This window comes from Balaenoptera physalus (genome assembly GCF_965194825.1).
Source record: "Balaenoptera physalus genome assembly, chromosome: 16".
Taxonomy (NCBI): domain Eukaryota; kingdom Metazoa; phylum Chordata; class Mammalia; order Artiodactyla; family Balaenopteridae; genus Balaenoptera; species Balaenoptera physalus.
Genome location: NC_138898.1, coordinates 70,128,943 through 70,153,915, shown reverse-complemented (window position 1 = coordinate 70,153,915; position 24,973 = coordinate 70,128,943). Strand labels below are relative to the sequence as shown.

Here is a 24,973-nt window from a genome sequence, read left to right as displayed (position 1 = left end):
TGTTGTAAAATCAGCCTAAAAACTCCAGCCCTTTCAACAAGTGTACCAGACAGGGCCAGCAGAGGCTCTCAGGGCTCCGCGGGCTGTGTCCTTTGGCCTCCTCTCCTCCTCTGCTGGAAGAACCATCCCAAGATGGAGGCTCGCTACCCCAACCTTCATGACAGCGGGAACACAAACCTTTCAGGGCTGCTAAACTAACTTAGACTGGTTATGAAGGTCTCTCATCTATAACTGCCTTATTCTCCACACACTGGCAGCTCCCAAACCACAACCGCAAAAAAATAAACGATTGGTTTGATCCGTTTGGAATCGTTCAAAAAATCTATTTATTTGTCAACATTAAAAGACCGGAAGGTTTTTTTTCCGTAAAAATCCAAGTTTTTTTAATTACAAAAATCAGAAGTTCTGGAAACACTGGCCCTCATTCACACATGGAAACATGCGTTTGGAGTTTGGAGGAGTGGTGGTCCCTGCTGGATGAGGCACGTGAGCTCCAGTTCAGTGCAGTCCTCAGCGCTCCCTGCTGCCTCACACTGGCCTGTTTTAATCTATTACAGTGCTATCTGGCCCCTGTACACAATCAAGTTTGTGACTGTTGGGCAAAGGGGAAGTAAACAAAACGCCACATGAGGTTCAATTTCCTCCATCTCCCAAACCTTGTGGATGCTGCCAAAGCTCGGGCAGGTTGTGTCAGCCCCAACTGGGGGTCTCAGCCCTGCTCACTGACCTGTCCGCATACAAGCCACACTGACCAGCCGCCACTCCGGGAGCTGAGAGAGCACCAGCATCATTCTGCCTCCAGGATGCAGGCCACACGTGCCCCCCCAGCACATTAGCTGCCTTCCTGGACTGCTCCCCCAATTCCTCAAGGCTCCCCTTGACCTCTGCTCCCATGCCATTGACCCACCAGAAGGCAGGGATTGGGGGCCGGTGCCCAGCCTAGGCAGCGGTATTGGCAAAAAAGAAGTAGAAACCATTGGTGGGGATTTTTGTGTGCTTGCTGTTGTTTTTCAAATTTAATTTTATTTTTACAATAGTTACTAAATTCACAGGGTTCAAAAATCAAAATATGAAAAATATGCATTGAGAAGTCTTCTTCTACCGTTGTGTCTATCCACCTGCTCCCCACTTCGCCTGTCTCAATGAGGAACAAATATTATTAGTTTCTTGCAAATCCTTCCAGTGTTTCTTTAGGCAGACGTTAAGTATATTCTTTTCTCCATACCATCTTTTTAATGCAAAAGATAGACTAAAATTCACACTGTTGTGTCCTCCCCTTTTTTACATTGAGGTATAATTCTCCTACCATAAAATTCACCATTTTAAAGCACATAGTTCAAGGGTTTCTGGTATATTCACAAAGTTATGTAACCATCACTACCATCTAACACCAGAACATTTTCATCATCCTAAAAAGAAATATTTTACAGATCAGTAGTCACACCCTATTCTCTCCTTACCAAGGCCCTGGCAACCACTAATCTACTTTCTGTATGGATTTACCTATTCTGGATATCGGACATGAATGGAATTATACAATATGTGGCCTTTTGTGTCTGGTTTCTTTCACTTAGCATAATGTTTTCAAGGTTTATCCATGTTGTAGCATGTGTCAGTGTTACATTCTTTTTAATGGCTGAGTAATATTCCACTGTATGGATAGACCACATTTTGTTTATCCATTCGTCAGCTGTTGGGCATTAGGGTTGCTTCCACTTCCATAACGTTGCTATAAACATTTGTGTATAAGTTTTTGTGTGCACATATGTTTTCTATTCTCTTGGATATACACCTAGGAGCATAATGCTAGGTCATACGATAACTCTATGTTTAACTTTTTGAGGAATTGCCAAACTGTTTTCCACAGCATCTGTACCATTTTACATTCCCACCAGCAATGTATGAGGGTTCTAATTTCTCTACATCTTTGCTAACCTTTCTTAGCAAACACTTTTTGTTTGTTTTCTTTTGTTTTGTTTTATTTTATTTCTTTTATTTAACACTTGTTTGTTTTTGTTTTTAACTGTGTCACTCTGTGTGAAGTGGTGTCTCATTGTGGTTGGGATTTTATTCCCCTAATGAATAAAGATGTTGAGCATTTTGCCATGTGTATATTGGCCATTTGTTTATATTCTTCAGAGAAGTGCCTATTTGAATCCTTAGCCAATATTTTAATTGGGTTATTTATATTTTTATTGTTGAGTTTGAATTCTTTATAGATTGCAGATATGTGCAACATATATATAGGTGTGTACATATATATGATCTATATATGTATATCAGATATGTGATTTGCAAATATTTTCTCCCATTCTGTGGGCTATCTTTTCACTTTGATCTACAAATACTAGAAATTTTCATGAAGTTTGATTTATTTATTGTCTTTCATTGTTTATACTTTAGAACCCATTACCTAATTCAGGATATGCACTTATATTTTCTTCTAAGAATTTTATAGTTTTTGCTCCTTCATTTAGGTCATTGATCCATTTTTGAGTTAATTCTTGTATGTGGTGTGAGGTAGGGACCACATTCATTTTTTGCATGTGAATATCCAGTTGTGCCAGCACCATTAATTGGAAGGACAATTCTTTCCCCATTGAATTTTCTTGGCACCTTTGTTGAAAACCGATTGACCATAGATTTATGGGTGTATTTCTGGATTCTTAAGTCTATCCCATTCATCCATGCCAATCTTTATGCCAGTACCACATTGTCTTTTTTTTTTCCACACAGTCTTGATTACCGTAACTTTGTAGTAGGTTTTGAAATAAGGAAGTGTGTATACACCAGTTTTGTGTTCCTTTTTCAAGATTGTTTTGGTTATTATGGGTCCCTTGCATTTCCACATGACTCTGTGGGCAAGACTGTCTATTCTGCAAAGAAGTCTACTGGAATTTTTGTAAAGCTTACATTGAGTATGTAGATGACTTTGGGATGTATTGTCATTTTTTTGCAACTTTATAATTTCTGCCTTAATGGCAATTAAGTTTTTAAAAGTGCAGTTCAACTTATTCATACTATTCCTTTATAAAAGGCAGACTTCAGGTAAGCTTTTAAATGCATGCATAACGTAGAGGCTATAATTTTCTGGCAGTTCTTTGTTCATGAAAGTTAAACATCAGATGTGTTTTAAACTTTTGTCAGAATAGTCATGAAGGATATGTTATTTTTACATAATGAGGTAATATCTCAGGGGCGTGCTCACTGAGATACACCAAAATCGTAACAAGTTTTTCTTTAATAAATATTCCCTGGATTACTCTAGCCTTTGGCTAGTTTCTAGAGTTCTGAAAAGTTGATTATGACCACTTTTCTAGGTTTTTGTTGCTGCTATTATGGAGAAAAAAATTTTAGAAAGTCCTTATTCCATCATTTTTTCTGACTTAACCTTATTTGTTTGATTTTTTTCATTAGGAGAAGTCTTCTAAGGACGAGCCTAGTGTAGACTCACTCTGCTTATACTCTGGAGACAGGAAAGGAGCATCCTGACTCCATCTCTTATTTCTCACTTAATTCACACAGCTCCAAGTGGCATATGGGTCCCTTTTTATAGGTTAGAAAACTGAGATCCAAGGAGCCTAGGGATTTGCTCAAGGTCACACTTCAAGTGGATGAACCACATCTCTTTGACAGCAAAGCTTGCTTTTACATCTCAGTCATTCTCACGCCACCTCCATAAATTTTACCACATCCACTAACAGTAGACTGTTATTACATCTACTCACAGTAGTACTTGTCTCATCTTTTTTTAAAACAAGCTCTTCTTAAAATTAACATAAATAAATTTCTTTGAGATAAAGTTTACATTCTCCTACTACAAATAAAAAGTACCTTTAACATAGAAGTCAGAGAGAAGCACAACAGACACATAAGGAAGGGAAAATGAAGAAGGAAGCAAATGCACAGAGACACCCAAAGAAATAGAGATCATCTGAATTCAATTCTATGTATCTGCTGTGATCTGTGAAAAGCTTTGAGTCTGAGCCAAGCTCTCTCCTTATTTAAAAGGGATGTGCACGACGTGAGGAAGATACTAAAAACAGACTAGTAGTAACACAAAACTTTCTCCTTCACTTGCTCAGAATGATCGGAAGGGAATCAAAAGGGGCGTAACTCTCTCCCTGTGTGATTTGGGCTCAGGAATGTGAGACACACTAGGGATTGGGCAAGGGTGTCTAAGGCTCAAAGACTTGGTCGTAATTGTTTTTCTAAGGTTAAATGTTAACAGTTTAAATTTTAGGACTTGAGAAACTCCCAAGTCAAAATGTCCACATGTCTTGTAGCCCTGAGTCTCACTGGGGTGCCCAAGGGCGGACGGAATCTGATGCTCAAGATGGACCCTGGGACACAGTGAGCTTCACCCTTTCCAGCTGACTCCACACGTCCAGCACGTCATGGGCAAAGTTGAAGTACTCAGGCACTGGCTGCCTGCCCAGGCTGATGACTTCCCAGGTGGCCACAATCTTCTGAGGGACAGATAGAGGCGGCAGCTGCCCATGAGACGCACAGATGCCCCAGGCATTTCTCAGAGCCTGGAGGACCAGTCCTCTTAGCCATAGCCTCGTGTTGCCTCCTGCCTGTCACCAAAGAGGAGAGAGAGCATCGTCATGAATTCTGGGCTTCAGGGAGACTCTGAGGTTGGAGAGAAGCTTGTGGTCAGCCCTAGGGTGAGCATGGCACATATCAGCTTGTAGAGCAGAGTCTTGGGCTTTAGTCTGAGTTCCATGGTGTGATTTTGATCATTTCTCCTCCCTGGACATGAGGTCTAGCCCTTCCACCTCTCACTGTCCGTGGATCTCTGTGGATCTGAGCGCAGGAACTCAGAGCCTGCTTCCCAAGGCTCAGTCCTTCAAAGCGAATCCCTCAAAAAGCCTTTGGCAAATCCTGAACTGGCCTGACAATGCGAAAGAAAACTCCAGGGCAGCACTCTCCGAAAGAAATGTGATGTGAACCACACGTACTCGTGTAATACACAATTCTCTAGTAGTTTCATTCAAAAAAGTAAAAAGAAACAGGTGAAATTCACTATAATACATTTTATTTAACTAGCTATATCCTATAATTTCAACATGTAATCAATATCAGAAATTATTAGAGAGATAGTTTACATTTTTTGTTGTTGTTCTTAATTCTTTGAAATCCAATGTGCATTTCACACTTACAGGCACACTTCAGTTTAGACCAGCCACATTCAAATGCTCAAGAGCTACACGTGGCTAGTGGCTACTGTATTGGACAGAGAAGTTTTAGTGCCTGGCTATTCAGAGTGTGGCCTATGGACCAAGGACATCGGCATCACCTGGGAGCAGGTTACAAAGGCAGAATCTTAGACCCCACCCTCGACCTGTGGAATTAGAATCTGCATTTTAACAGGAACCCCAGGTGAGTCGAGCACATTAAAGTTTGAGAAGTGAAGCAGTGGCCTCGGGACAGTATCCCCAGTTTCTTTCTGCCAGGTTCCTCTTGGTAATAATAATAATAGAATATGGGAATAATAACTGCCATAAACTAAATGTTTGTGTTCCCCCTAAATTCATATGTTAAATCCTAACCCCCAATGCAATAGTGTGAGGAGGTTGGGCTGCTGGTGGGTGATTAGGTCATGAGGGTGGAGTCCTTATAAAAGAGACCCCAGAGAGCTCCCTTGTTTCTTCTGCTTGCTGAGGATACAGCTATGCACCAGGAAGCATGCCCTCACCAGACACCAATCTGCCCATGGTGCCTTGATCTTGCACTTCCCAGCCTCTAGAACTGTGAGAAACAAATGTTGTTTAAACCACCCAGTATATGGTATTTTTGTTATAGCAGCCCAAACGGGCTAAGATAATAACCAACAATAATAATGTGTCATGGTAACAGGAAAAGCAATAATAACTGTCATCTACTGAAGGCTTACTGTGTATTAAGCATTTGAAAAGTGCTTTATATTTCCTTAAATCCTCATAACAACTGTATGATGTGCTATATTCTCTATTTTATAGATAAAGAAAGTGAGGCTTGGAGGGGAAAAGTGACTTCCAGTTCTCACCTCCCAGAAAGCTAGACCCCGGCTTCTGCTGTGGCCACCAGCCTTGCAACGGGGGTCGGCGTGTGGGGCAGGACTCCCTTTCCCTCACCTCCCTCCCCCACTCCTCACCTCTCCTGAACTCTGCCCCAAGCCCTTTCCTGTGCCTTTCACTCCTGGATTCCGGGGGCCCCTTGACAGCAGATAATTAGAATCCCAGGCCTCCTTCCCAAGTGCACAACATCATTTCAGGCCCTGCCCACTTTAGGCTTAATCAGCAAAGGTCTCAGGGGCAGCTGACACCCCCTGCTGAAGGATTTCTCTCCACAGTGCCTTGTTCTTGAACCCAGGAAGTGAGAAGACTTCTAGGTTTTGCTTCAGCTGAATGCAGGCCTTAATGCCTGTAAACATTCGGGCTCCTGGGAACGTCAGTAAAGGCAATTTGCTGACTCAGCCTCCCTCGGGAACTTTGGCCCGAAGCGCAGCCAAGAGAAGGCAGAGCCCGAAGCCAGCAGGGGACACGTGGCTTCAGCTGGTCAGCACACTTGAGCCAGCGGGTACGGCCCCGCCACCTTTTCTCACAGCTGGGAGATGGTACTCCAGCCCCAGCGCCTGCTGGGTGTCCAGACCTAGGGGATATTTTCCCTGAAAATTCAGGTCACCATCTAATCCAAAAAGAGAACAGGAACTTTATTATATTTTAGCAGAAAGGAGACAACAGTGACAATAATATAAATCAGATCACGTCCCTTTTCTGTGCGGAAACCCTCTAGAGACAGGAAGTAGATTAGCAGTTGCCTGGAGCAAATGGGCACAAGGGATCTCTTTGTTGGAAATGTTCTAAATTTGGAGTGTGGTCAGAGCTGCACAACTCTGTAAACTTACTAAAAGAAATTAATAGTAATACAAATAGTTGTACACTTGAAATGAGTGAATTTTTTGGTATGTAAATTATACTTAAATAAAGCTACTAACAAGAACAAAGCCTCCTCTGGCTCCTTGTGTGGCTCAAAGGCAAAGTCTTGAAAACCACTCTCACCTGGCTCGCCGGGCTGCAGCCACAGTGGTCTCCCTGTGGCTTTGAAGTCCTGGCTTGGGGTGGGGTTGTTGGTAAAGTGGTTCTCTGAGAACCAAAACTGCACAGGTGACTTGTAGTGTTTGCCAGTATCTATGGTTAAAAATTCCCACCATGGCCAGTTTTGATTCCCACCAGTTTCAACTTATCAAAATTTAACAACCGGCCTGCAAAGTTTCTGAATATTAAGAGGCTCTCAGGTGGCCCTGCAGGTGGGCTCCAGCCAGCACTGATTCAGGCCTTCTTGCGGGCTCCTCCGCCAGGACGCTCCATCCACATGGCTCACTGCCTTGCCACCCACAGGGCTCAGCTCATGGACCTTCAACCAACTGCCTCATCGAAATTGGAACCCTCTCCCATCTGACACTTCCTGCCCGCCATTCTCTGCTTGATCTTCCTCCCCAGGATTTATCACTTTCTAACAGTCAGTATATTTTATTTTATTTTTCATAAATTTATTTTATTTATTTATTTTTGGCTGCGTGGGGTCTTCGCCTGGCTTTCTCTAGTTGCGGCGAGCGGGGGCTACTCTTCCTCGTGGTGCGTGGGCTTCTCATTGCGGTGGCTTCTCTTGTTGCGGAGCATGGGCCCTAGGCGTGCGGGCTTCAGTAGTTGTGGCTCGCGGGCTCTAGAGCGCAGGCTCAGTAGTTGTGGCGCACGGGCTTAGTTGCTCCGTGGCATGTGGAATCTTCCCGGACCAGGGCTCGAACCCGTGTCCCCTGTGTTGGCAGGTGGATTCTTAACCACTGTGCCACCAGGGAAGCCCTCAGTATATTTTAAAATATGTTTTAATTTTTTATTAAAAAATTTATTATTATTATTTATTTATTATTATTATTATTTATTAAAAAATTTCACTTTATTGAGCGACGACTGACAAATGAAATTGTATATACTTAAGGCGTACGTTGTGCTGGTTTGCTACGTGTGTACATGGTGTAAGTGATTACTGGGACAGGGCTTCCTGCCTTACAGGTGCTATGCTGCTCACTTTGCATGTATCATCTCGTCTAACAATCCTCCTAGGTGTTGTATGCCATTTTACTGGTGAGGAAACTGAGCCTTGGAAAGCATAAGTGACGTGCCTGAGACCACACAGCTGCTTAGGAACAGAGCTGGCATCCAGATTCCAATCTATAGGCGCCTTTGATGCCACACCCAGTACCCCATAGTGTGTTTTGCTTCTGGCCCTTCTTGTGACCTCCAGCCCTCCTCCCCCCCCCAGTCAGCATGGGCAGGGCAAGGCCCCCTCTTACTCAACAATGGCCTATTCTTCTCCAGGGCTGGAACCCCAGAACTCAGAACGTTGCTGCTGAGGATGCTCTGGCCTCAGGGTGTCCAGCAAGGGACTCCACTGCTGCCTCTGGATTTCCACCCAGCGGCCTTCGGGTCCTGCTCTGGTCACAAAGGGAAGCCGGGAGCCGCTCTTCAGGCGCGAACTTCCCCCCTCAAGGGCCGCAGAGTGTGCTGCCCCGGCCCTGGCTTGGCCCCAGTGGGCCTGAGAAAAACCAGGCTTCCTGCAGGTATAAGCTTGAGTAAAAATGGCAATTCTGACTGAAGGGCCCTGCCCTGGCAGCCTTCCTTCTGCCAAGAAGGTTATAAATTTAAGTGTGAATTTCAGCATAAATGGCTACACATCTGGATCACCAAGGGGGCTTAAAAAAAAAAAAAAAAAAAGATGCCTAGACTCACCTGACCCCAGATCAATGAAATTGAATCCAATGTGTTTTGAGTTCAAGCTCTTTTTAAGTGCCCTGGGAGACTGAAATGCACAATCATGGTTGAGAACCACTGAAACAGACCATGGGGTTTGTGTGGCAATTAAATTAGGTTATTTGTTCATTCATTAATTTGACATACATTGAGCTCCAAATCTGGGCCGGGCACCATTCTAGGAGGAGGGGAAACAGCCGTGAACAAAGGCCCTTCTATTAAAAAGTTAGAGATATAAACAAGATGCACTCAGAAATAATAATACAAAATTTGAAGCAAGCAGGGGTAATGTGACTGAGAGTGCTCAAAGCTGAGGCGGGGGAGACAGAGAGGCCTGGAGGGACCCCTCTGAGTTGCTGGTGTTTGTACTGGGACACTTCAGAAAAGGCTGAATGAAGATCAGGGTAAGGGGGTTCCAGGCAGAGGCAAAGGCCCTGAGGCAGGATGTGCTTGAGGAGAGGAAAGGAGACCAGCATGCCTGGCGCCCTGTGACTGGGGGGAGAGAATGGAGTGCCAGCGTCAGAGGGGAAAAGGGCTATGGAGGCCAGAGCTGGCCAGAGGGGCCTGAGAGAACAGACGCAGGGTTGGGTTGTCTGAGACGACAAGCCACGGACCTTTTAGTAAGACAGCAATGCGATCTACATTACGTTTAAAAAGAAAATTGCTAACTGCTGTGTGGGGGCTGGATTGGGGAAGCAAAGGGAATAAGCCGAGGGATCAGAAAGGAGGCCGCGGTGCTGGGACAGGGGCCCTCTCTATGGGACGCTGGTGGAGACAGCTCACACTCAGGGGTCAGCGTACCGGCTGGCAGGTAGGAAGCCCCTCCGTGTTAGCTCTTCTTCTTCTCGGTCTTATTAATAAAAGTTTCCCATCACGGCACTCCCCTGGAGTAGGTGGTGGGGGGAGGAGGCTGGAATCTGTGGGGCTGGGGCAGACGGTGCCTGAGGAGACACAGAGGGGCAGCAAGGGATGCCCGGCCAGAAGGGCAGGTACAGGGAGGACTGAGGTCCACAGGCCCAGAGAACAGAGGGGCCCAGGTGGGGCTGAGGGAACAGTGCCAGGGGTTGAGCCAGAATGTGGTCCAGAGTTTGACGGGAGCCCTGGGATGAGGTAGGACGGAGCTGTGGCCACAGTCAGTTTCAGGAGAGAGTGCAAGAGGGAGAGGGAGAGACAGAGACAGAGACAGAGACAGAAAGACTACTCTCCCTGCCACCACCCCCCATCTACAACCTGTTCCCAGCAATGCAAATAGCTCACTTCTTTGCTTCCTTCAGTAAAATGTCAGCTTCTGAGTGAAGCTTTCTATGTGACCCTATTTAAAATGTCAATACCCCCCTCACCTTATCCCTTTCAAATCTTCTCTGATTTACTTTTTCTCCTTAGCACTTACCAGCATGTGACATACTCGGTATTCTTTCTATCTCATTCACTTGTTCCCTCTTCTAGAATATAAGTTCCATGAATGCAAGAACTGTTGCCTATTTTGTTCACTTCTGTACCTAGAATGGTACTTAGCACACATGGAGACCTTAAAAAATATTTGATGAATGAACAAACAAATGAATGAGTGATTGAGTGGATGAATGAATGATCGGGAGTTGGGAAGACTGAAGTGGGCAAAGTCTGACGGTGGAGGGCTTTCCGCACAGCTCAAGGGGCTCGAGCTCCACCCCGTGAGACCTGGGGCTCTGAAAGCGTTTCCAGCCAGCAGGAAACCTGGCTCCTCCCTCTCGGGGGTCTCCCACTTCTCCCTCCCCAGGAACTGATCAGGAGTCCCTGGGAATCCTGTGTCAAAGACCTGTGAGGGGAGAGAGCGTGGTAGGGCAGCCTCCACTGCCTCGGCTGCTCTCAGATGCTGGGTCACCCGCTGGGTTGGGGGGAGGGCACGGCAGCACAGGTCTCCTGAGTCCTGGCGTGGAGGTGAGACCACAGGCCCAGGCTTCCCTTCCCTCTGACAAGTGTTATCCAGATCTCTCAGAGAGGGTCTAACAACCTCAAGTCTTGAGGTTTCTTTCCAAAAGGCCTATTGGCGTTTTTGCAAATCCCTCCTGCCCCTGCCAAACAAGAGATTCTGTGTGCCAAGGGGTTTGGAAGGGGTCGCCGATAGTCAGTTGCAGGAAGGTTCTGGGTGGCCCTCACTGCCTTATGTTTACATAACTGAGGAGCGGTTATTCTAGTGATTTTCTGTAAAATAACATTAACTCACTAGTACTTTGATGTCTCCATCTGGGCAAAGAACTTTTAGATGACACTTTCTTTTGCAAGTAAATGATTCAATGAACAAATAAGCAAACAGGTGCCAACTAGAGAATGGTGCTCGCCACCCAGTTCCACGAGAATTACGTCATTAGTCACTGCAGTGGCTGACCTTAAACGCACCCTGAAAGGAGCTCAGGGCAAAGATGAGGAATGAGGCACTCTGTGCTCGGGGAAAACTGGCAGAACAGGCCTTCAGATAGTTAAATATTTTCAGGAGAAATTTTTATGAACACAATTTCTTGCATCTTCCCATACTTAGAAAAGCACTAAAACCAATAACTAGGGCTTTGGTTCCTTGCTGAGATGTGGGTTTGATTGCATGTACTCCTTCACCAAAATTACGTATATACTGGCCTCCCTCCTTACATCTTCTGAGCAGTTTCTCAGAGCCATCTGAGAAGCTGTCTCCCTAGGCTGTAGTCCTCAACAAGACACTGAATAAGCTCAGCTCACAGCTCTTATGCTGTGCGTTTTATCCCAAGTCAACAAAGGTGAATTAATACTGGAAACAAAAGTTCCATCTAATAGTCATCACACTGTACCAGACTTACCCAGGGCTAACAAGTGTCATGTTACCTGGTGGGCTGTGGGACTCAGCAGTAGTGAGCACTTTGGCTGAAATGCAGATGTGAATCATATGCACCACTCGTCTTTCCAGAATACCAGGCTCTCCACACTGACTTCATCCATATCTCAACTCTCTCTGTATTGATTTTATCTGACCATGTGGTTCTCAGCCTACAGGCTGCAGGACAGAATTACCTGGAAGGCTTAAGAGACATGACAATCAATGACAGTACATGGATCTCAGTTGGATTCTGATTTAAACAAACTTAAAACTTATGAAATAATCAGAGTAGTTTACTGTCTGGATATTTGATGATATGGGAAATTATAGTTAATTTTGTTAAGTGTGATAATGGTGTTGTGGTTATGTTTTATTATAAAATCTTCATCTTTTAGAGACTCATAGTGAAATATTTATGGATGAAATAATATGATGCCTGGGACTGGCTTCAAAAATAATCCAGGGCAGGGAGTCGATGGGAATATAAAAGAAATAAGATTGGTGATGACAATAACAGAGGTTGAGTGATGAGTTACCTTGCGGGTATGTTATACCATACCATTCTATTTTTGTTTATGTTCAAAATTTTCCAAAGAGAAAGTTAAAAAAAAGAATCATCTGGAGAGATTTTAAAACATACAGATATCTGGACCCCACCTTGAGCAATTTTTTAAAATAGATCCTTATTGGAGTATAATTGCTTCACATGCTGCGTTAGCTTCTGTTGTACAACAAAGTGAATCAGCCACATGCATACACATGTCCCCATATCCCCTCCCTCTTGAGCCTCCCTCCCGCCCTCCCTATCTCACCCCTCTAGGTCATGGCAAAGCACCGAGCTGATCTCCCTGTGCTATGTGCTGCTTCCCACTAGCGATCTATTTTACATTTGGTAGTGTATATATGTCGATGCTACTCTCACTTTGCCCCAGCTTCCCCCTCCCACCACGTGTCCTTAAGTCCATTCTCTATGTCTACGTCTTTATTCCTGCCCTGCAACTAGGTTCATCAGAACCATTTTTTTTTTTTTAGATTCCATATATATGCGTTAGCATACGGTATTTGTTTTTCTCTTTCTGACTTACTTCACTCTGTATGACAGACTCTAGGTCCATCCACCTCACTACAAATAACTTAATTTTGTTTCTTTTTATGGCTGAGTAATAGTCATTGGGTACATGTGCCACATCCTCTCTATCCATTCATCTGTCGATGGACACTTAGGTTGCTTCCATATCCTGGCTATTGTAAATAGAGCTGCAATGAACATTGTGGTACATGACTCTTTCTGAATTATGGTTTTCTCAGGGTATATGCCCAGTAGTGGGATTGCTGGGTTGTATGGTAGTTCTAATTTTAGTTTTTTAAGGAACCTCCATACTGTTCTCCATAGTGGGTGTATCAATTTACATTCCCACCAACAGTGCAAGAGGGTTCCCTTTTCTCCACACCCTCTCCAGCATTTATTGTTGCTAGATTTTTTGATGATGGCCATTCTGACTGGTGTGATACCTCACTGTAGTTTTGATTTGCATTTCTCTAATAATTAGCGAAGTTGAGCGTCTTTTCATGTGCCTCTTGGCCATCTGTATGTCTTCTTTAATTTTGAATTAATAGTCTAGGGTGAGAGGAGCATCAGTATTGCCTTAAAATCTCCCCAGAGAATTTTAATGTGAATCCAAGTTTAAGAAGTACTAATCAAGCACAAGTTCTTTATGAATCCTCACAACTACTGTGGGATACAGGACCACTCACCCATTCTGCAGAGGGAGGTGCTGTGCTCTGATAGTGGACTTTGCAAATCTGAATATCTGTGACCACATCCAAAGTCCAGAATATGAGGTATGGGCATGAGGGCAGTGTGGTATGGTGATTTAGACCTGAGGGTAGCAAACTTTTCCTGCAGAGGGCCAGATAATAAATATTTTTGGCTTTGCTGGCCACATAGGGTCTCTGTTGCAACTACGTCACCCAGCAGTTGTGGTAAATGTAGCCATAGACGATAGTGACGGAAGGGGCGTGGCTGTGATCCTCTAACACTGTATTTATAAGAAGAGGCAGCAGGCCATAGTTTGCGACCCCTGGTTTAGACCCATAGGCACGGGGCTTAGATATACCTGAGCTCAGGTCTCGCTCCTTCTTCCTGGATGGGTCTCCACCTTGTAAGGTGGGCATCATAATTGTACCTACCTCATAGACGTGCTGTGAGGGTTAATGAGATGATGAGTGTAAAGCCCAAGTACTAGCTTAATACGTAGTGATTGATTTATTACTGTGGGCAGGCATGGGACTGGGGACTGGGTCTGCAGTGGTGTGCAAAAAGATACAGGGCTGGGGCTTCAGCACAGAGAAGGGACAGAAGGTAGGACCCCTTTCTCAGGACCCCAGAAGCATCAAAACTCTTGCCACTCCTCCCCATTCTCCTCCCTCCTGTTAGGAAGGCACACTTTTATCTCCTTTGGGGAAGGTAACTGTTCCTTCTGTCAACATGTTCTTCCAAACCTAGAGTTTATAGCATAAACCTTTGAGTTGTCAAAAACCCTTTTCTTTCTGAAAAGCCCAGTTCTTGCAATTGGAGCTCTGGCTTGCAGGTGCCTTGTCCCTGCTGAGTTTCAAAGGCCTGTTCTGCAACTCTAAACCAAAAATCCGATTCTGTTCTCTATGGCCAGCCTCAGTCCTCCCCTCTGAGACAGGATGTGATTGAATGGTGGATACCAGGAGTGGTGGTTGGGCGGAAGCCTCAGTCAGTGTCTCAAAACACTGTTCACTACATCAGTTTTGCAGGGGGACACTAGAGAGGCAGTACATTATCGTGGTTAAGGGCATGGATTCTGTAGCTAGATTGCCTTGTTTAAAATCCTGACTCTGTCACTTATTAGCTGTGTGGCTTTGGGCAAATCACTTAACCTCTATGTGCCTCATTTTATACTCACTAAATGGGGATTATAATATTACTATACTTACCTTATAGAGTTGTCATAAGAGAGGTGATGACATGGAATGCATTAAAACAGCACCTGGTACATGACAAGTATGTTTAGCTACAGGTATTTATAAAATTTAGCACTTGAGAATTGGTCACAATTCTTTATATATTAGACCAAAAAATTACCTTAGAAGATCTACTTTTAAAAAAATCCTCGGATAGTGTGCCAAACATATTTCCCAGGTAAATATCAAGTATCTATTCATTCATGTTCATTTTCCTATCATAAATGCCAGGTGCTAGGAATACAGCACTCAACGAAGGAATTCAGGTCCTTATACGTTTAATCTGAACTTGCTATATGTCTTCTTATTTAAAACACTTGGGTGGTCTCTATGCTACACAGGAAAATGGCTCTATGCTTGTGGAGAACATGCAAAGATCTGTGACAGTGATCCTATGCTTTAAATTATTAGGGAAAACATATGTTATCAGGGAGAGTGGAACTTACAGAGAGGCAGCTGCTGACCCAAACCATTCTAACAGATAAGAATTGTAAAAAAAAGATAAATAAATAAAAATAAAAAAGAAAAGAATGAGAAAAAAAGAGGAAAGGAAATCATGTTATAGATCTAATATGTACCCTTATCAGAAGGTATCTGGGGTATATTTCATTTCATTGAGTAAGACAATCAGAACAATGAACAGTATACATATCTAATTCCATTTATGTTTACATATGTACATTCAAATACACATTCATATGGGCATTTTCAACATCATTCCAAACTGTTAAGAGTCACTTTCTCAGGGGTGAGGTTATGGGAGAAATTTTTATTTTCTACTTGACATTTTTTAAATTGTATCGCTTGGAATTTTTACAAGTGTGCATTATGGTGATTACTTTTAAAAGAAATATTTACACTTGAGAAAATTTGCTCAAAAATCAAATGGGGTACACCGTCAAGTAGTGAGCCTCCCATCAAAAGAGGTATTCAAGCAGGAGCTGGAGGAGCATGAAGCAGAGGCTGTGATAGGGATTGGACCAGTCATCTCTGAGACCCAGAGGCTCACCCTGGAATTCTGGACTGGGTTTCATATCCGAAAAATTCTCACCTAGTGTCTGGGGAGCCAGTGGGCTTGAGTGGCTGGCATGTGATTTGGCTTTCAGCTGCTCCAAGTGGGACCGTGCTCCTCTGAACTAACCCTGCGCTGTTTCCATGGGCCCTGAGGTTAACCTAACGCTTTGCCTCTCCTTTGCCAGCTTGCTTTGCTGAGCTGTGGGCACTGCTAGGGGGGCAGTGGGACATGCTCAGGCCATGCCCTCCACATCAGGACTGGCCTGGCAGGGAAGGAGATGGGGAGGGAGTGATGACATGGGGCCCCACCACCTGTGTTGATAAGGGTTCTTGTTCCTCCTCCTGCCCCTGCAGGACAGCAATGGAGCTGCTCTGGATGTCTCTGCTGCTGGTGGCCTCTTGTGTCGGCACTGTCCAGGGCTCACCAGAGATGGACGTCAACATGTCCCAGCCCTTGCACATTGTGGTAGAGAAAAACTTGATGGTGCTAACACCTGCCGGCCTGACCCAGATGCTGAATGAGACCCGCTTCCTGATGGTGCTCTTCCGTGAGTGTCCCTCACTCCTGGGCAGTGGGTGATGGGTGGGCTGAGACCTGCCCCCTTTCTCCTGGGAGCGAGAGGAGTTTTATTTATTTATTTATTTTAAAATAAATTTATTAATTTATTTTATTTTTGGCTGCACTAGGTCTTCGTTGCTGTGTGCAGACTTTAACTAGTTGTGGCGAGCAGGGACTACTCTTCATTGTAGTGCACGGGCTTCTCATTGTGGTGGCTTCTCTTGTTGTGGAGCACGGGCTCTAGGCGCGCGGGCTTCAGTCATTGTGGCACGTGGGCTCAGTAGTTGTGGCTCAGGGGCTCTAGAGCGCAGGCTCAGTAGTTGTGGCGCACGGAATTAGTTGCTCCCTGGCAGGTGGGATCTTCCTGGACCAGGGCTCGAACCCATGTCCCCTGCACTGGCAGGCGGATTCTTAACCACTGCGCCACCAGGGAAGCCCTGACTACTCTGTTTTAATCGGGGCAGCAGGGCAAGTTCATGGCTCTTTGGGGCATCAACTGTTGTCTTGTAACTTAGGGATTGGATTGACATCGAACCTGGGGCTACAAAGGAAACTAATCCATTTTATATACTTTAACTGCACTTGATAACAACCAATTTGAATACTTTAAATTTAAAGCCTTCCCACCAGCAGGTATTTCAAAGCGGTGAACACCAGCAGAGATGCTATCTAAAAGACACTCAAACTCATTTCATTTGAATATTTGATGCCTTCAAATACACAGTTTAAATCAAAATGAATTCTCAAAAGCTGGCAGACCCTTTAAAGTGACCTTTGGAAAAATGAATCACTTGGGGCAAGCATTATAAAAGCTTTTTTTTCCAGGAGTAAATGGCTTTTTACAAATAGGTCTTTCCAATATTGTCTCCAGGGAAATACTGCTCTGGTAACTCTCAAATCCTTAGCTGCTGCCCACTTTCTCATCTCTCCAAGGACCCCAGGCTCAAGAGCCAACACTCAGGGCGATCTTTGCTCTTGGATATCCCTCGCACATCTCAATGCCACGTGTGTCCAAAATAGACCTCAGCATCTTTGATTTGCTCCAACGACAAGCTTCTTCTCACGTCCTGTCTTGACTGACAGCACTGTTATCCACATAATGTCAAAGTCAGAAATCCAAGATCATTCTTAACTCCTTTCTACTCTCGTCTCTAATCGTCACCAAATCTTGTTGAAACCACTTCCTGAAGCCCTCGGCAATCACCATTTCTCCCCATCCCCCTGCCACAGCCTTAGTTCTATGTTCACGAACCACTGCAGCATCTTCTAGACGGTCTCCCTTCCCCCTCCAGTGCTGTCTCAACAGTGTACCCAGAGAAATTTTTTTTTCTAAAATGCAAATCTGATTGGGTCACTCCCTGATTAAAAACCCCCAAAGATTCTCTAAGTCCCCAAACTCCTTAACACGGCTAAAATGTCCTCTGCCTGATCTAACCAGGCCTCCTTCTCCACTCCACTTGAACTCTGTGCTCTACCCTCTGAGTGTGGCCACCAGGTAGGTCACACTGGCATCGGCCTCCTGGCCTTTACACTTGCAGTTCCCTCCACCTGTAGTGTCCTTCCTGAACTTCTTCGCCTGGATTGTGAGGTTTAAGTTCATGGAATTGCCCTGTCAACAGGCTGTGTCCACCTCACTCCCACCTAGGCCCTCGCACGCTCACTCAGCCCTCTGCACCCTCCTTTTCATAGCATTTGCCACACTGTATTGAAAATGCTTTTAAACTTGTGAGCTCCACCGGGCACAGGGGTCAAATCTTATTCACCTCTTGATTGCTAACCTCTGGGATTGTGCTTGCAGCACGGCAGGCCTGAGGAGATGCTGAATGAGTAAATGAGCTTTCCTTTGGCCCACAATGTTCTCCATGAATGAGACAGGAGAAAAGGGAAGGCTATGTTTAGCAGAGAGAGGTCAAAATGAGACTTAACAAGAGCTGTTTCTAGTTCATTAATTAGTAATTAGTACTCATCCCTAAAGCAGAGGTGGCAAGATTCTGCCCTGGGAGCAGGTTAGATGATGATGTAGATGGTGAATGAGGATGATAATGAGGACAGCAGTGGTGATGATGGGGACGACCATTTACTGAGACCTGCAAATGCGAGACCTTACAATGAGACCTTACATTTAAGGTATTTATTGATATGTATGTTCCTATCACCATTTTCTTAATTATTTTGTGTTTGTTTGTGTAGGTCTTGTCTTTCTCTTGTGTTTCCTGCCTAGAGACGTTTCGTTAGCATTTGTTGTAAAGCTGGTTTGGTGGTGCTGAATTCTCTTAACTTTTGATGTCTGTAAAGGTTTTAATTTCTCCGTCGAATCTGAATGAGATCCTTGCTGGGTAGAGTAATCTTGGTTGTAGGTCTTTCCCTTTCATCACTTTAAATATGTCCTGCCACTCCTTTTTGGCTTGAAGAGTTTCTGCTGAAAGATCAGCTGTTAACCTTATGGGGATTCCCTTGTATGTTATTTGTTGCTTTTCCCTTGCTGCTTTTAATATTTTTTCTTTGTATTTAATTTTTGATAGTTTGATTAATATGTGTCTTGGTGTGTTTCTCCTTGGATTTATCCTGTATGGGACTCTCTGAGCTTCCTGGACTTGATTGACTATTTCCTTTCCCATGTTAGGGAAGTTTTCAACTATAATCTCTTCAAATATTTTCTCAGACCCTTTCTTTTTCTCTTCTTCTTCTGGGACCCCTATTATATGAATGTTGGTGCTTTTAATGTTGTCCCAGATGTCCCTGAGACTGTCCTCAATTCTTTTCATTCTTTTTTCTTTATTCAGCTCTGCAGTAGTTATTTCCACTATTTTATCTTCCAGGTCATTTATCCGTTCTTCTGCCTCAGTTATTCTGCTATTGATCCCTTCTAGAGAATTTTTAATTCATTTATTGTGTTGTTCATCATTGTTTATTTGCTCTTTAGCTCTTCTAGGTCCTTGTTAAACGTTTCTTGTATTTTCTCCATTCTATTTCCAGGATTTTGGATCATCTTTACTATTGTTACTCTGAATTCTTTTTCAGGTAGACTGCCTATGTCCTCTTCATTTGTTTGGTCTGTTGGGTTTTTACCTTGCTCCTTCATCTGCTGCATGTTTCTCTGTCTTCTCATTTTGTTTAACTTACTGTGTTAAGGGTCTCCTTTTCACAGGCTGCAGGTTCGTAGTTCCCGTTGTTTTTGGTGTCTGCCCCCAATGGGTGAGGTTGGTTCAGTGGCTTGTGTAGGCTTCCTGGTGGAGGGGACTGCTGCCTGTGTTCTGGTGGCTGGGGCTAGATTGTGTCCTTCTGGTGGGCAGGGCGACACCCGGTGGTGTGTTGGGGTGTCTGTGAACTTAGCATGACTTTAGGCAGCCTCTCTGCTAGTGGGTGGGCTGTGCTCCTGTCTTGCTAGTTGTTTGGCATGGGGCATCCAGCACTGGAGCTTGCTGGCCGTTGGGTGGAGCTGGGTCTTAGTGTTAAGACGGAGATCTCTGGGAGAGCTCTCGCCGATTGATATTACGTGAGGCTGGGAGGTCTCTGGTGGTCCAATGTCCTGGACTCGGCTCTCCCACCTCGGAGGCTCAGGCTTGACACCCGGCCGGAGCACCAAGACCCCGCCTGGCTGGCTAATCCTTTGCTGTATGTGCGTGTATGTGCATGTGTGTGTGTGCGTGTATGTGTGTGTGATGTGAGGACCGTGTCCCTGCACTGTAGGATATTTAGTAGCATCTCTTCCTTTACCCACTAGATGCCAGTAGCATTCCAGATGTGACAACAAGTAATGTCTCCAGCTATGGCCAAATATTCCCTGTTGAGAACCACAGTCTAAAGAAATGCAGACTCCAGCTCCCTGTGCTGGGAGCTAATCTCCAGTCCCTACACTCACAGCTCCCCCATCCATCCGTCCCTCCCCTGACCCACATTGGCTGCTCAGAAAAGGGAGACTGGGGTTACCTACTAAAGACCCAGGCAAACATTGATCTAGGTCCATTAGCCATTTACACATTTACACACCAAGCAGACAGTCAGAGAACCACTGCCAACTCTAATGCGACCCTGGGTCCCATTTGTTTACCCCCAAACCCACGAGAGAGCCACACAATAGGCCTCAGCCTTGTGTTGGATGACTTGGTGCTGGTCACCATTGTCTTCCTTCCCCCAGAACCAGAAGATCTGCTGAAGATCCTGATATCTCCATAGGACTCTCCCTCCCCAGAGAGCATCTGGTCAGAGCAAGACCAGGGATTTCCCCCATGTCATCATAATAGTTAATGTTTATTGGCACTTCTGTGCCAGAGCTTTGCATACCTTGCCTTACTATGTAGGCTCATTCTAAGGTATGGGAGCTATTACTACCCCCATTCTATAGATGAGGAAACTGAAGTGCAGAGATGTTTAAAAAACACCTTGCCTGGACCACCGGTGCTGTAAGCCACCATAACTGTCTCTGTTTTATGAGACGACCTAAGGAATTCATGTTCATTGAGTACCCACTATATGTCAGAAAATGAACCGTAGGTGGAGTTAGAACCTGAGGAGGGCTATACCTGTAGGAGCTCTCAGCCTCCCAGCGAAAGGCTCCCTGCCAGTCCACAGTCCGCTGGGCACTGCTTTGCCCAGGTTCCAATGTACAGCTGAATTGTCTCCATGCCCCATGAGACACAGGCACCAAGACCTGAGGGGTGTATGCATCCATTTCACCTTTACACACTCAGAACTCAAGGCTCCAAAGCCCCAAAGGCACATTTTAAAAAGACAGAAATTAGTAAATAGGACTGTAAATTATAAAGAGTGGATTTGGCTCTCCAGAGTCTATCTGCTCTGATGAGAACCACTCAGAGCAGGGGAGATGGGAAACCCACCCCTCCAGGAAAAAGGAACATTTTTCAGACCAGCTTACCTATAAGGTCAGTTAGAGCATGGATCTTGGAGTCAGTCAGCCGTGGAGCTGAACTCAGCCTAATGCTTACTAACCGTGAAACCTCTGGGCTTCCGTTTCCTTGTCTAACATTCCTCACCTGTAATAGTAGATGACTCATAGAGTTGTTCTGAGGATTCACCAAGATAATGCGTGTAACACTTAGCAAAGCACTTGGCATAGTAAGTGTTCAATAAATGTTGTTATCTTGTTATCATTACTACCATCATCATCACCATCATCATCCTTCTGGTTGCTCAGGTCAAAATGTCAGAGTCATCCTTGATTTCTTTCATTTATACTCCACCCCCAATCCATCAGTAAATCCTGTCAACTCTTCCAAGATACCTCTAGGCTCTGACCATTTCTCACCGCTCACCTGGTTCAAGCCATTACTATCTCTCACCTGGATTACTACAGTGGCTCTAGCTAATCTCCTTTTTTCTCTTTGGTCTAATCTCCATATAACATTCAGAACAATCCAGTAAAAAAGTAAGTCATCACATCTAACTCTGCTCCAAACCCTCCAGTACATTTCCACAACCCTCGGAGGAAAGGCCAAAGTTTATTCAGTGGTCTACACGGCCCGTGTCACCTGACCTCACCCCAGCTCACTCTGCTCCAGACCGAATGGATTTCTTGTCATCCCTCAAACATGTTGCATGTGCTCCCACCTCAGGGCCTTTGCATGTATGGCTCCTTTGTCTGGAACTCTCTCCCTCCTGTGAGCAAGCACACAGCTTGCTCCCTTATCTTCTTCAGTCTTTATTAAAATGTTCCTTCTCAGTGAGGCCTCCTTTCGCCTCTCTACTTAAATTCCATTCCCCTGACACTCCCAACTTCCACCTCTGCTTCTTTTTTCTCCATAGCACTTATCATCTAACATGGAATATAGTCTGCTTCTTTATTTTGTTTATTTTCTGCCTTCTCCAATGAGAGCAGTGATTTTTTATCAATCTGTTCGTTGTTAAGTCCCCAATACCTAAAACATTTCCTGGCACATGGAAGATTCTAAAAAAGATTTGTCAGAAGAATGAGTGAATGAATCCCATTACTGTTACTTTTAGGTCCCATCCATCCATCCAGCTCTCAGACCCCAGCTGTCACAAACTCTTTCTCTCACTTCCATTTTGGACACTGAAGAGCGCTGGGCTGTGTGTGGAACCTCAAAAACTCCACTGTTTAGACAAGTGTTTCTCTTGCCCGAAGCTTGTACCCTTAGAAACTCAGATTTGGATGCTACGTCAATTAGCAGCCCTGAGCCAGGCACTGCCGAATCCACGAGGGAGGCAGAGGAGAAGCCTGCAGGCCAGAGTGGCTGGCAACAGGCCAGCACCTGCTGGTGGTGATGGATGGGGGTATCGAAGGCAATGATGGTGACAAAGCAGGCAGTGGAAAGGCATCGATCTACAAGAGAGGCGAAAATTCCCACTTCCTGTCCATTGATTGGGAGTTTAATGAAAACGATCATTCACTTTCGGGTTCCATCACTGGAGCAGGTGTGCTGACTGGCAATAGGGCCTGTGCCAGCTGTCCCAGGCCTAGCCTTCTGGGTTTTGCTTTACAAAAGCCCTCTCTGTTGGACTTGGAACTTGCCCATAGCATTGGAAGTGATTTGCACTTTTTCCAAATGCTCCAGATGGACAAGGGAGTTTGAAAAAGATAAACTGTTATGGCTTGAAAGGGAATTAATGACCCCCTGCCCTGGCTCGGCACACCTGCTGCAGGCACCAGTCGGTGAGGGACCAGCGAGGGGCCTGCAGTTTCACAATCCTCTCAGGAGGAAGGGAGGCAAAACTGACTGCCTTTTAGCCCTTCCCATTTAGGCCAGGAAGACCTCTCCTGCTGCTGGGATCACATGCCAGGCCCCTGAGGCTCTTTCCAGAAAAGGACTCCTCACTCCTAATGCCACCCCACTGCCCAGCAATGTGACAGTGTCAGGTCTCTTCAACACCCCCGACCAAGGGGATGGGCTGAGTGCGTAGGAGATCATCATAACCTCCCTCCATCCTTACCCTTCCCACATCTGGCCTTCTTTCCACGAGAGAGTCCCCTGCCGTATTACATGCAGATACAGGGCAACTGGAGGGGCCCAACTTGGCCTGTTAGGTCCAGGGATTTCCACCAGATGGCATTCTCTCTCTTTTTCTCTCTCTCCCCCTTCCTCCCTCCCTCCCTCTCCCTCTCCCCCTTCTCTCTCTCTCTCTCTCCCTTCCTCTCTCTCCCTCTCCCCCTTCTCCCTCTCCCCTCTTCTCCCTCCTCCCTCCCTCATTCCCTCCCTCATTCCCTCCCTCTCTCTCTCTCTTTCTCTCCTCTCACCTCCCTTCCTCTCTCTCTCTCTCCCCCTCACTATAATTTCTGATAGAAATTTTACAATAATAACAGTGCTAGTAAGAATGCATTATGTACTGACCAAGTTCCAGGCATTGTACTAAGGGTTGGACATGCCCAGTGGAGGTTAGAGAGCAAGCACTCCGGAGCCAGAGTGAGTGGTTCCTGCTACACCTCCTGCTGCCCTGTGGCCTTGGGCAAGTAGGTCATTTCAATTCTGCAACAGTTTCCTTATCTATAACAGTGAGATAATAATAGCAGTGCCTACCCCATAGGGTACTAGGAGGATTAAATGGCTTAATCCATGTAAAACTCTTAGAAAGTAATAAGCACAATACAACTGATTGTAAAATAAATCTTTTGACAACTTCACAAGGTAGCCACTATTTCCCCACTTTATCTATGAGGAAATTGGAGCTTCAAGAGATTAAGTTGCCCAAGGTTGTATTGTTTTCAGTGTTGCCGAACCCAGAGAAACCTGATGTGTGTCTCCCAAACTGACCAATTTCATGAACCGTGTGTCTCACATCCTGTCACATTTCTGAATCTACCCGCTAGCAGTGGAGCACCAGAAAAGCCCAGGAGCTAAGCAGGCCAGACAAAGCCTCCTCCTTGGGAGACAGGGATGCAGGAAAAGCTCTAGTGAGTTCTGTCTTCATACTGCCTCTTTCAGACAACCCGTCCTCAAAGCAATCCAGGAACTTAGCTGAGGAGCTGGGCAGAGCCGTGGAGATCATGGGCAAAGGCAAGAACGGGATTGGCTTTGGCAAAGTGGACGTCACGGTTGAGAAGGACCTTCAGAAGGAGTTTGATGTCAAGAAGGCCCCAGAGTTGAAGCTGTTTTTTGAGGGCAATAGATCGGAGCCCATCAGCTGCAAAGGTAATGGTACTTCTGCGTCAATCAAGGTAATGCTAACTATGGAAGCACAAACATCTGCATTTCAGTGGCTTAGCAGAATTACAAGTTTATTTCTTGCTTGCACGAGCCCGGTTACCAGCCAGAGGGTGGAGATGAGGGGGCTCTTTCAAGGACCCAGGCCCCTTCCAGCCTGTGACTTTGTCCCCCCCTCGGACCCCCGAGCTTCCTGCTCTTCCCTCTGTATCTGCAGGTATTGGTGCCGAGAGGCAAAGGGGCACCACCAGTGGTGTCCGTGGCCCAGGCCTGGAGATGGCAAATATCACTTCTATTCTCATCCCATTGACCAGAATTCTGTCAGGTCGCTCCGCCCAACAGAAAGGCTGGGAAATATGGCCCTGCTCTATGTCTGTAAGGAAATAAAAGATTTCGGTGGACATGTAGCTGCCTCCACCGCAGCTTGCATCTCAGCTGGTGGGCTCTGGAGGCACCATGAGGTGGGAGAGTGATGTACATGGTTTATAAACTAGAAAGATCAGAAAGTGAGTTCCCCGCTCACCTATCTCCCCACTCCCACCGCACTCTTGCGCTTTAGAATGATTTTGACAGGGTCCCAGGCCGAGGAAGCACTGGTTGCTTGAAACGGAGATTGGGAGTTGCTAGAACAAGACGGGTTTGAGACAGGGTGACTACCAAACCCTTTCGC

General features: G+C 45.3%; 1 protein-coding gene and 1 pseudogene across 4 annotated transcripts in view; one reads left to right on the top strand and one right to left on the bottom strand.

Annotated features, from left to right (window-relative positions):
• LOC309644892 (acyl-coenzyme A synthetase ACSM5, mitochondrial-like) overlaps positions 1-10,198 on the bottom strand; it is a 46,611-nt pseudogene extending 36,413 nt beyond the window's left edge. The window contains exons 1-4 of the transcript XR_014268642.1: positions 10,186-10,198; positions 9,597-9,736; positions 4,365-4,580; positions 728-939 (exon numbers count right to left, since the gene is read on the bottom strand). The product of XR_014268642.1 is annotated as an acyl-coenzyme A synthetase ACSM5, mitochondrial-like (transcript). The remainder of the gene's footprint in view (positions 1-727; positions 940-4,364; positions 4,581-9,596; positions 9,737-10,185) is intronic.
• Positions 6,454-24,973, top strand: part of PDILT (protein disulfide isomerase like, testis expressed) — a 43,593-nt gene continuing 25,073 nt past the window's right edge. For 2 of the 3 annotated variants that reach the window (XM_082431049.1, XM_082431050.1), the window contains exons 1-2: positions 12,469-16,175; positions 24,085-24,291. In XM_082431049.1, the coding sequence (XP_082287175.1) occupies positions 15,857-16,175; positions 24,085-24,291 (526 nt within the window). In that variant the 5' untranslated portion in view covers positions 12,469-15,856. Of the gene's footprint in view, positions 7,507-12,468; positions 16,176-24,084; positions 24,292-24,973 lie in introns of those variants that run through there. The other variant, XM_082431051.1, reaches the window with a different exon arrangement.